The following is a 12,496-nucleotide window of genomic DNA, read 5'->3' as shown; positions in this document are numbered from 1 at the left end:
GAGAGTCAGTGTGTGTGGAACCCTAACCCAGTGAGAGTCAGTGTGTGTGGAACCCGTACCCCAGTGAGAGTCAGTGTGTGTGGAACCCGTACCCCAGTGAGAGTCAGTGTGTGTGGAACCCGTACCCCAGTGAGAGTCAGTGTGTGTGGAACCCGTACCCCAGTGAGAGTCAGTGTGTGTGGAACACGTACCCCAGTGAGAGTCAGTGTGTGTGGAACCCGTACCCCAGTGAGAGTCAGTGTGTGTGGAACCTGTACCCCAGTGAGAGTCAGTGTGTGTCGGAGCCGTACCCCAGTGAGAGTCAGTGTGTGTGGAACCTGTACCCCAGTGAGAGTCAGTGTGTGTCGGAGCCGTACCCCAGTGAGAGTCACTGTTTGTGGGATGTCGGTTAGGATTAAGGAGTTAGTGTTTTCTGATGCAGTTGTTCTCCGCTCCTATAGATGGTGATGAATATTTGTTGGAATGTGAGCAGTTTGGTGACTGTCTTGATGAAGCTCCCATCTCCTTGGCTGCTCTCTGTGAATCCTCGTCAGGGGCGGTGCCTGGAAGCAATCAGTCTGAGAGACTGAGTGGATCACAGCGAGAGCAGAGAGCAGCGAGAGAGAGACGCAGCCAGTGCACAGTGAGAATGGCAGCCGGACACCGGGATAGAGATGGAGGCTGGCTCCTGAGCATCAACATCTGGACGCTGTGTGTTCTGAGTACGGCAGCTGGATACATGGAGGTGAGCGGGAGCGGGCTGTGGGCAGGAGGCAGTGGGAGGAACCAGACCGTTAGCCCCATTGTCCACACAGCCCTGTGTTTACAGCTGGGCTGTCACTGCGGAGGGAGGGCTACCAGGGAACTGCAGACTCCTGGGGAAAGAGAGTGCGGGGGGAGGGTTGGGGGTGGGGGGGGGGGGGGAGTAGATGGAGATGGAGGGAAGGGAGCTGGGGAGGGAGGGAGTGGGAGGTGGGGATGGAGGGAGGGGAGGTGGGGAGGGAGTGGGAGATGGGGATGGAGGGAGGGGAGGTGGGGATGGAGGGAGGGGAGATGGGAGGGAGGGAGGGGAGGCGGGGAGGGAGGGAGTGGGAGATGGGGATGGAGGGAGGGGAGGTGGGGATGGAGGGAGTGGGAGATGGTGAGGGAGGGAGTGGGAGATGGGGAGGGAGGGGAGGTGGGGAGGGAGGGAGTGGGAGATGGGGATGGAGGGAGTGGGACATGGGGATGGAGGGAGGGACTGGGAGATGGGGAGGGAAGGAGGGAGATGGGGACAGAGGGAGCAAAATGGGAGAAACATGTGGATAGAGGGAGGTAAATGGAGAGGGTGGGAGATGGGGATAAAGAGAGGGAGTGTGTGGGAAATGGGGATAGAGGCAGAGGGAGTGGGAGATGGGAAGAGTGAGAGAGAGAGGAGTGGCAGATGGGAAAAGAGGGAGGGAGTGGGAAATAAGGATTGAGGAAGGGAGACGGGGATAGAGAGAGAGGGAGTGCGGGATGGAGGGTGTGAGAGATGGAGAACGCGAGTGGGAGAGAGGAAGAGAGCAAGATAGAGAGAAGGACTGGGAGATAGGGAGAGAGAGAGACAATGGAATACTGTTGGGAATGAAGGATAGAGGGAGTGGAGAAGGAGGGAATGTGGAAAAAGGGAGTACAAGACAATGGAGATATGGAGGGTGGGAGGGTGAGAGATCGAGGTGAGTGAAAGAGAGAGTGCGAGGCGATGGAGAGTGTGCGCGAGAGAGAGATAGTAGAGTGGGAATGGTTATGAACAGGAGCAGCAGAGATAGAGGGAGTATGGAGGGACAGTGAGATGGACGGAGGGTGAACGAGAGCATGAGGAGATGGAAGATGTGAGGGAGAAGGGAGGGAAGGGCAGATGGAGGGAATGAGGGTGTGAGGGGAAGGGCGTGTGAGGGGAAGGGAGATTGAGGGATGGGAGAGAGTGAGGGAGGGGGAGAGATGGAGGAAGAGGAGTCAGGGAGAGGCAAGAGATCGAGGGAAGAGGAGTGGAGGGAGAGGTAAGAGAGTGAGGGAGGGCAGAGGGAGAGATGGAGGGGGTGATGGAGGAAGAGGAGGGAGAGGTAAGGGATTGAGGGAGGGAGGGGACGGAAAGGTAAGAGATTGAGGGAAGGAGGGGGAGAGGGAGTGAGGGAAGGAGGGGAGAGGGAGTGAGGGAAGGAGGGGAGAGGGAGTGAGGGAAGGAGGGGGAGAGGGAAGGAGCGGGGAGAGGGAGTGAGGGAAGGAGGGGAGAGGGAGTGAGGAAAGGAGGAGTGAGAGGGAGTGAGGGAAGGAGGGGGAGAGGGAGCGAGGGAAGGAGGTGTGAGGGGGAAGGAGCGGGGAGTGGGAGTGAGGGGAGGAGCGGGGAGAGGGTGTGAGGGAAGGAGGGGGAGAGGGAGTGTTGGATGGAGGAGGAGAGGGAGTGAGGAAAGGAGGGGGAGAAGGAGAGGGAGTGAGGGAAGGAGGGGGAGAGGGAGTGAGGGAAGGAGAGGGAGTGAGGGAAGAAGGAGGGAGAGAGTAGGGAGGGAGAGGATAGGGAGGGGGAGTAGGGAGGGAGGGGATAGGGAGGGAGGGAGGGAGTGACTGTAGTTGTGGTGCTGTGCAGAGATTTGGAAGCCGAATCTCTGTGAATTCTGAAGGGCGGGGAGAGGTGATTAAAATAACCAGAGGAGGGGTGAGGGGGAGGAGGGGTGAGGAGGGGGAGGGGTGAGGGGGAGGGGGAGGAGGGGTGAGGAGGAGGAGGGGTGAGGGGGAGGAGGGGTGAGGGGGAGGAGGGAGGAGGAGGAGGGGTGAGGAGGAGGAGGGGTGAGGGGGAGGAGGGGTGAGGAGGAGGAGGGGTGAGGGGGAGGAGGGGGGAGGGGGAGGAGGGGTGAGGGGGAGGAGGGGGGAGGGGGAGGAGGGGGGAGGGGGAGGAGGGGTGAGGGGGAGGAGGGGTGAGGGGGATATGGGAGGAGGGGTGAGGGGGAGGAGGGGTGAGGGGGATATGGGAGGAGGGGTGAGGGGGAGGAGGGGTGAGGGGGAGGAGGGGTGAGGGGGAGGAGGGGTGAGGGTGCGGGGGGAGGGGTGAGGGGGAGGAGGGGTGAGGGGGAGGAGGGAGGAGGGGAGGAGGGGTGAGGGGGAGGAGGGGTGAGGAGGGGGAGGGGGGGAGAGAGGCCGATGGGGAGAGAGGTAGAGGGGACGAAATGGAAGTGAGAGCAAAATAGGAAAAATCAGGAGTGGGAGGTGACTGCGGGAGATATAAACCTGCGAGATGGAGGAACCGGGAGACAGAGAGAGAGAAAAACAGGCAGAGAAAAGAGAGGCAGGGAGAAAGGAATAGATATAGATAGAGAGTGAGACACCCACACTGAGACAAGAGAGAGACAGTGAGAGACAGAATAGGGTAAGAGGGGAATAGATGGTGGATATGTTATGATGTTAGGTAGTGTATATACAGGGATGAGTTGTGGATGTTTGGGGGGGGGGGGGGCGGGGGGGGGGGGAGGGGGGTGCAGATTATTGTGTGGGTCATTGGGGAGATAGCAGTGAGCATTCAGGGACGACTGCCTCATCCAGCCCTTTGCTGTATGTGTACACAGCTCTGAAAAGCTGCCTCCTCTCCCTGCCCCCCACTGCTCGAATCGCCAAATCCACCTCCATTCTCAGGAGAATAATCCCAACCTCTCCATAATAACTGAGGTTCACTCATCCCGGGGAACGTGTGTGTGTGTGTGCGTGAGTGATGAGTGCAAGTAAACACAATTTCTGATGCTGGGTCGAGGGGGAGATTTATAACAGTTTAATCGCATTCTCATTCCATAGATCTCATTGTGAAAAGCCCTTCCTGTAGCAGCAGATTGAACAGAGATGCAGTAAAATGGATATCAAGGGCCTGGAGATAGATCCTGTGTTTCTAGAACATTCCTCCAGACACAAAAGCTTCTGTACCAGGAGTCAGGCCTTCCGAGGCACTGCGGAGGGACGAGCTGTCACCTCCTTCACTCTGGCTCTCTGCCCCTTCAACACCTTCGCAGTCGACTATTCTGACATTCCCCATTCTGCGCCCCTATCTTGCACCCTCGCCAAACTTGCAGCTCATCGATCACTCTCCTCTCCCTCCCCACAATACCCCTCAACGCGCCCCCCCATTTATCCCAAACTCCCACCCAGACCCATTCATGTATCACTCCCTGAATTACCTCCATCCCCTACACCCCTCAATCTCTCTGTAACCTCCTCCAGTCCCCTACACCCCTCCCTATCTCTATAACCTCCTCCAGCCCCTACACTCCTCCCTATCTCTGTAACCTCTTCCAGTCCCCTACACTCCTCCCTATCTCTGTAACCTCTTCCAGTCCCCTACACCCCTCCCTATCTCTGTAACATCCTCCAATCCACCACACCCCTCCCTGTCTCTGTAACCTCCTCCAGTCCCCTACACCCCTCCCTATCTCTGTAACCTCTTCCAGTCCCCTACACCCTTCCCTATCTCTGTAACCTCCTCCAGTCCCCTACACTCCTCCCTATCTCTGTAACCTCCTCCAGCCCCTACACTCCTCCCTATCTCTGTAATCTCCTCCAATTCCCTACATCCCTCCCTGTCTCTGTAACCTCCTCCAGTCCCCTACACCCCTCCCTATCTCTGTAACATCCTCCAATCCCCCACACCCCTCCCTGTCTCTGTAACCTCCTACAGTCCCCTACACCCCTCCCTATCTCTGTAACCTCTTCCAGTCCCCTACACCCTTCCCTATCTCTGTAACCTCTTCCAGTCCCCTACACCCCTCCCTATCTCTGTAACCTCCTCCAGCCTCCTACACCCCTCCCTATTTCTATAACCTCATCCAGCCCCTACACTCCTCCCTATCTCTGTAATCTCCTCCAATACCCTACATCCCTCCCTGTCTCTGTAACCTCCTCCAGTTCCCTACACCCCTCCCTATCTCTGTAACCTTCTCCAATCCCATACACCCCTCCCTGGCTCTGTAACCTCCTCCAGTCCCCTACACCCCTCCTATCTCTGTAACCTCCTCCAGTCCCCAAACCCCTCCCTATCTCTGTAACCTCTACCAGTTCCCTACACCCCTCCCTGGCTCTGTAACCTCCACCAGTCCCCTACACCCCTCCTTAGTTCTGTAACTTCCTCCATCCTCAACACCCCTCTCTATCTCTGTAACCTCCTCCACCCTCCACACCCTCCCCTATCTTGGTAACCTCCTCCAGTCCCTGACCTACCTACCAATCTCTATAAACCCCTCCAACCGCCAACATTCCTATCTATCTCTGTAACCTCCTTCACTCTCCACACCTCTCCCTATCTCTGTAACCTCCTTCACCCTCCACACCCTCCCTATCTCTGTAACCTCCTTCACCCTACGCACCCCTCCCTATCTCTGTAACCTCCTCCAATCCCATACACCCCGCCCTATCTCTGTAACCTCCTCCAGTCACCTACACCCCGCCCTATCTCTGTAACCTCCTCCAGTCCCCTACACCCCACCCTATCTCTGTAACCTCGTCCATTTCCCTACACCCCGCCCTATCTCTGTAACCTCCTCCAGTCCCCTACACCCCACCTTATCTCTGTAACCTCCTCCCGTCCTCTCCACCTCGCCCTTATCTCTGTAACCTCCTCCATCCTCCACACCTCTCCCTATCTCAATAACCTCCTCCTGTCCCCTAAAACCCTCCCTATATCTGTTACCTCCTCCAGTCCCCTACACTCTTCCCTATCTCTGTAACCTCCTCCAGTCCCCTACACTCCTCCTTATCTCTGTAACCTCCTCCAGCCTCCTACACCCCTCCCTATCTCTGTAACCTCCTCCATCCTCCACACATCTCCCTATCTCAATAACCTCCTCCTGTCCCCTAAAACCCTCCCTATATCTGTTACCTCCTCCAGTCCCCTACACTCTTACCTATCTCTGTAATCTCCTCTACTCCCCTACACTTCTCCTTATCTCTGTAACCTCCTCCAGCCTCCTACACCCCTCCCTATCTCTGTAACCTCCTCCATCCTCCACACCTCTCCCTATTTCGATAACCTCCTCCCGTCCCCTAAAACCCTCCCTATATCTGTTACCTCTGCCAGTCCCCTACTCTCTTCCCTATATCTGTTACCTCCTCCAGTCCCCTACACTCCTCCCTATCTGGATGACCTCCTCCAGCCCGTACATGCTTCTCTATCTCTATAAATTCCTCCAGTTCTCTACACTCCTCCCTAAGTCTATAATCTCCTCCAGACCCTACAACCCTTTATATCTCTGTAACCTCCTACAGCTCCTGCACCCCTCCCTATCTCTGTACCCTCGTCCAGGGGTCCTACACCCCTCCTCCAGCTCCTGTAACGCACTCCAGTCCCTACAACGCTCCCTATCTCTGTAATCTCCCCCAGTCCCTACTGGTACAGTGCAGCATTAGGTACAGAGGAAATCTCCCTGCACTAGGCATTGGCTTAGTGGTATTGTCACTGGACTAGTAATCCAGAGACCCAGGAAATGATCAGAGACCTGGATTCAAATCCCACCACGGCAGGTGATGGATTTTAAACTCAATAAAACATCTGGAATTAAAAGGCTGATGATGATCATGAAACCGTTGTCGATTGTTGTAAAAAATCCATCTGTCCTTTTGCGAAGGAATTCTGCCGTCCTTACCTGGTCTGACCGACCTGTGACTCCAGGCCCACAGCAGTGTGGTTGGTTCTTAAATGCCCTAACCCGAGCAAGCCATTCAGTTGTATTCAACTGCTACAAAAACACAAAAAAGAAATGAAACTGGTCGGACCACCTGGCATTGACCCAGGCACCGGAAACGACAAAGGCAAACCCAGCCCTGTCAACTCTGCAAATTCCTCCTTACTAACATCTGGAGGCCTGTGTCCAAGTTGGGAGAGCTGCCGCACAGACTAGTCAAGCAACAACCTGACATAGTCATACTCACAGAATGTCCCAGACAATGTCCCAGTCACCACTATCACCATTCCTGGGTATGTCCTGTCTCACCGGCAGGCAGCGGCACAGTGGTATACAGTCGGGAGGGGGTTACTCTGGGTCTCTTCAACATCGACTCTAGACATGGCTTCAGATTAAACATGGGCAAGGAAACCTCCTGCTGATTACCACATACCGGCCACCATCAGCTGATGAATCAGTATTCCTCCATGTTGAACACCGCTTTGAGGAAGCACTGACTTTGACAAGGGCACAGAATATGCTCTGGGTGATTCGGTTGTGCCACCACAGACTGAGCTGGCCGGATCCTAAAGGACATAGCTACTAGACTGGGACTGCAGCAGGTGGTGAGGGAACCAAGAGGGAAAAACATACTTGACCTCATCCTCACCAACCTGCCTGCTGCAGATGCATCTGTCCATGACAGTATCGGTAGAAGTGACCACCGCATAGTCCTTGTGGAGACAGTCCCGTCTTCACATTGAGGATACCCCCCATTGTGTTGTGTGGCGCTACCACTGTGCTAAATGGGATAGACTTCGAGCAGATCTAGCAACTCAAGACTGGGCATCCATGAGATGCTGTGGGCCATCAGCAGCAACAGAATTGTATTCGACCACAATCTGCAACCTCATGGCCTAGCATACCCCCCACTCTACCATTACCGCCAAGCCAGGGGATCAACCCTGGTTCAATGATGAGTGCAGGAGGGCATGCCAGGAGCAACACCAGGTGTACCGAAAAATGAGGTGTCAACCGGGTGAAGCTACAACTCAGGACTACTTGTGGACCTCACAGCATACACAGCAAGTATTAGACAGAGCTAAGTGATTCCACAACAAACACATCAGATCTAAGTTCTGCAGTCCTGCCACATCCAGCCGTGAATGGTGGTGGACAATTAATCAACTCACTGGAGGAGGAAGCTCCACAAATATCCCCATCCTCAGTGACGGAGGATCCCAGCACATCTGCGCAAAAAAAAAACCTGAGGCACTCGCAACAGTCTTCAGCCAGAAGGGACGAGTAGATGATCCATCTTGGTCTCCTCCGGAGTTCCCCAGCATCACAGATGTCAGTCTTCAGCCAATACCAATCACTCCATGTGATATCAAGAAATGGCTGAAGGCATTGGGCTATGGGCCCTGATAATATTCTGGCAATAGTACTGAAGACTTGTGCTCCAGAACTTGCCGCACCCCTAGCCAAGCTGTTCTAGTACATCTACAACACTGGCATCTACCCGGCAATGTGGAAAATTGCCCAGGTGTATCCTGTATACAAGAAATGCAACCCAGCCAATTGCCGCCCTATCAATCTACTCTCCATCATCAGCAAAGTGATGGAAGGAGTCATCAACAGTGATATCAAGCAGCACTTAGAAAACCTGCTCACACGAGCGGGACGGTGGCACATGGGTTAGCACTGCTGCCTCATGGAGCCGAGGACCTGGGTTCGATCCCGAACCTGGGTCACTGTCCGTGTGGTGTTTGCACATTCCCCCCGTGTCTTCGTGGATCTCGCCCCCACAACCCAAAGATGTGCAAGGTAGGTGGATTATGTACTCTACATTTTTTTAAAAACTGCTCAGGGTTGCTGTGTTTGGGTTCCACCAGGGTCACTCAGCTCCTGACCTCATTACAACCTTGGTTCAAACGTGAACAAAAGAGCTGAGTGCCAGAGGTGAAGTGAGAGTGTCTGCCCTTGATGTTGAGGCAGCATTTGACCGAGTGTGATATCAAGGAGCCCCAGCAAAACTGGAATCAGTGGGAAAAGTCTCCGCTGGTTGGAGTCATACCTGGCACAAAGGAAGATGGTTGTGGTTGTTGGAGGTCAATCATCTCAGCTCCAGGACATCACTGCAGGAGTTCCTCAGCGTAGTGTCCAACCATCTTCAGCTGCTTCATCAATGACCTCCCTTCCATCGTAAGTGAGGATGTTTGCGAATGACTGCACAATATTCAGCACCATTCGCTAATCCTTAGATAATGAAGCAGTCCATGTCCAAATGCAGCAAGACCTGGAAAATGCAGCAAGACCTGGGCTGGTTTAGCTCACCAGGCTAAATCGCTGGCTTTTAAAGCAGACCAAGCAGGCCAGCAGCACGGTTCAATTCCCGTACCAGCCTCCCTGGACAGGCGCCGGAATGTGGCGACTAGGGGCTTTTCACAGTAACTTCATTGAAGCCTACTCGAGACAATAAGCGATTTTCATTTTTTCATTTCATTTCAAGCGCCCTAACTGAACCATCAAGTCTCATCTTTACATAAAACTCCTTCTTCCTCTTGACAAGTGTTTCAACTGCTTTAGTAAACCATGGTTCCCTCGCTCGACCACTTCCTCCCTGCCTAACAGGTACATACTTATAAAGGACACGCAGTAGCTGTTCCTTGAACATGCTCCACATTTCCATTGTGCCCATCCCCTGCAGTTTTTCTCTCCAGCCGATGCATCCTAAGTCTTGCCTCATCGCATCATAATTGCCTTTCCCCCAGATATGACTCTTGCCTTGCGGTATATACCTATCCCTTTCCATCACTAAAGTAAATGTAATCGAATTGTGGTCGCTATCACCAAAGTGCTCACCTACCTCCAAATCTGACACTTGTCCTGGTTCATTACCCAGTACCAAATCCAATACGGCCTCGCCTCTCGTTGGCCTATCTACATACTGCGTCAGGAAACCCTCCTGCACACATCGGACAAAAACGGACCCATCTAAAGTACTCGAACTATAGTGTTTCCAGTCAATATTTGGAAAGTTAAAGTCCCCCATAACAACTACCCTGTTTCTTTCGCTCCTATCCAGAATCATCTTTGCAATCCTTTCCTCTGCATCTCTGGAACTTTCCGGAGGCCTATAGAAAACCCCTAACAGGGTGACCTCTCCTTTCCTGTTTCTTAACTCAGCCCATACTACCTCAGTATTCGAGTCATCATCAGATGTCCTCTCAGCCACCGTAATACTGTCCTTGACTAACAATGCCACCCCTCCCCCTCTCTTACCACCTTCCCTGAGCTTACTGAAATATCTAAACCCCGGCACCTGCAACAACCATTCCTCGTCCTGCTCTATCCATGTCTCCGAAATGGCCACAACATCGAAGTCCCAGGTACCAACCCATGCCGCAAGCTCACCCACCTTATTCCGGATGCTCCTGGCATTGAAGTAGACGCACTTTAAACCACCTTCCTTCCTGCCGGTATACTCCTGCAACTTTGAAACCTTACGAAGGTATCAAACTATTCGTAAGGACAGAGTGGATGGTAAGGGAGGTGGTGTATCTCCGTTATTTAAGGATGACATCCGGGCAATAGTAAGGGATGACATCGGTGGTATGGAGGATAAGGTTGAATCCATTTGGGTGGAAATCAGGAATATTAAGGCAAAAAGGTCACTGATAGGAGTAGGCTATAGGCCACCAAATAGTAACATTGTGGTGGGGCAGGCAATAAAAAAAGAAATAACTGATGCATGTAGAAACGGTACAGCAGTTATCATGGGGGATATTAATCTCCATGCCGATTGGTTTAACCAGGTCGGTCAAGGCAGCCTTGAGGAGGAGTTCATACAATGTTAGGGGCCTCACGGTAGCATGGTGGTTAGCATCAATGCTTCACAGCTCCAGGGTCCCAGGTTCGATTCCCGGCTGGGTCACTGTCTGTGTGGAGTCTGCACGTCCTCCCCGTGTGTGCGTGGGTTTCCTCCGGGTGCTCTGGTTTCCTCCCACAGTCCAAAGATGTGCGGGTTAGGTGGATTGGCCATGCTAAATTGCCCGTAGTGTAAGGTTAATGGGGGGATTGTTGGGTTACGGGTATACGGGTTACGTGGGTTTAAGTAGGGTGATCATTGCTCGGCACAACATTGAGGGCCGAAGGGCCTGTTCTGTGCTGTACTGTTCTATGTTCTATCCGCGATAGTTTCCTGGAACAGTATGTAATGGAACGTATGAGGGAACAAGCGGTCATAGATCTGGTTCTGTGTAATGCGACAGGAATCATTAATGATCTCATAGTTAGGGATCCTCATGGACGGAGCGATCACAATATGGTGGAATTTAAAATACAGATGGAGGGTGAGAAGGTAAAATCAAACACTAGTGTTTTGTGCTTAAACAAAGGAGATTACAAGGGACGAGAGAAGAGCTAGCTAACGTAGACTAGGAACAAAGACTTTATGGTGAAACAGTTGAGGAACAGTGGAGAACCTTCGAAGTGATTTTTCACAGTGCTCAGCAAAGGTTTATACCAACAAAAAGGAAGGATGGTAGAAAGAGGGAAAATCGACCGTGGATATATAAGGAAATGAGGGAGAGCATCAAATTGAAGGAAAAAGCATACAAAGTGGCAAAGATTAGTGGGAGACTAGAGGACTGGGAAATCTTTAGGGGACAACAGAAAGCTACTAAAAAAGCTATAAAGAAGAGTAAGATAGATTATGGGAGTAAACTTGCTCAGAATATAAAAACAGATAGTACCAGTTTCTACAAATATATAAACCAAAAACGAGTGGCTAAGGTAAGTATTGGTCTTTTAGAGGATGAGAAGGGAGTTTTAATAATAGGAGATGAGGAAATGGCTGAGGAACTGAACAGGCTTTTTGGGTCGGTCTTCACAGTGGAAGACACAAATAACATGCCAGTGACTGATAGAAATGAGGCTATGACAGGTGAGGACCTTGAGATGATTGTTATCACTAAGGAGGGAGTGATGGGCAAGCTAATGGGGCTAAAGGTAGACAAGTCTCCTGGCCCTGATGGAATGCATCCCAGAGTGCTAAAAGAAATGGCTAGGGAAATTGCAAATGCACTAGTGATAATTTACCAAAATTCACTAGACGCTGGAGTAGTCCCGGCGGATTGGAAATTGGCAAACGTGACATCACTGTTTAAAAGAGGAAGTAAGCAGAAAGTGGGTAATTATAGGCCAGTGAGCTTAACTTCAGTAATAGGGAAGATGCTGCAATCTATCATCAAGGAAGAAATAGCGAGGCACCTGGATGGAAATTGTCCCATTGGGCAGATGCAGAATGGGTTCATAAAGGGCAGATCGTGCCTAACTAATTTAGTGGAATTTTTTGAGGACATTACCAGTGCGGTAGATAATGGGGAGCCAATGGATGTGGTATATCTGGATTTCCAGAAAGTCTTTGACAAGGTGCCACACAAAGGGTTGTTGCATAAGATAAAGATGCATGGCATTAAGGGTAAAGTAGTAGCATGGATAGAGGATTGGTTAATTAATAGAAAGCAAAGATTGGGGATTAATGGGTGTTTCTCTGGTTGGCAAACAGTAGCTAGTGGTGTCCCTCAGGGATCAGTGTTGGGCCCACAATTGTTCACAATTTACATAGATGATTTGGAGTTGGGGACCAAGGGCAATGTGTCCAAGTTTGCAGACGACACTAAGATGCGTGGTAAAGCAAAAAGTGCAGAGGATATCAGAAGTCGGAAGAGGGATTTGGATCGGCTAAGTGAATGGGCTAGGGTCTGGCAGATGGAATACAATGTTGACAAATGTGAGGTTATCCATTTTGGTAGGAATAACAACAAAAGGGATTATTATTTAAATGATAAAATATTAAA

General features: G+C 52.0%; 1 protein-coding gene across 1 annotated transcript in view; it reads left to right on the top strand.

The window, feature by feature from the left end:
- The first annotated feature begins 400 nt into the window (after positions 1-400).
- aplp1 (amyloid beta (A4) precursor-like protein 1) overlaps positions 401-12,496 on the top strand; it is a 76,018-nt gene continuing 63,922 nt past the window's right edge. Inside the window, exon 1 of the mRNA XM_038813014.1 lies at positions 401-724. Within this exon, the coding sequence (XP_038668942.1) occupies positions 416-724 (309 nt within the window). The 5' untranslated portion in view covers positions 401-415. The remainder of the gene's footprint in view (positions 725-12,496) is intronic.

Source organism: Scyliorhinus canicula, chromosome 12 (genome assembly GCF_902713615.1).
Source record: "Scyliorhinus canicula chromosome 12, sScyCan1.1, whole genome shotgun sequence".
Lineage (NCBI taxonomy): Eukaryota > Metazoa > Chordata > Chondrichthyes > Carcharhiniformes > Scyliorhinidae > Scyliorhinus > Scyliorhinus canicula.
The sequence above is the reverse complement of the archived record's forward strand: the minus strand, read 5'-3'. Positions and strand labels throughout refer to the sequence as shown.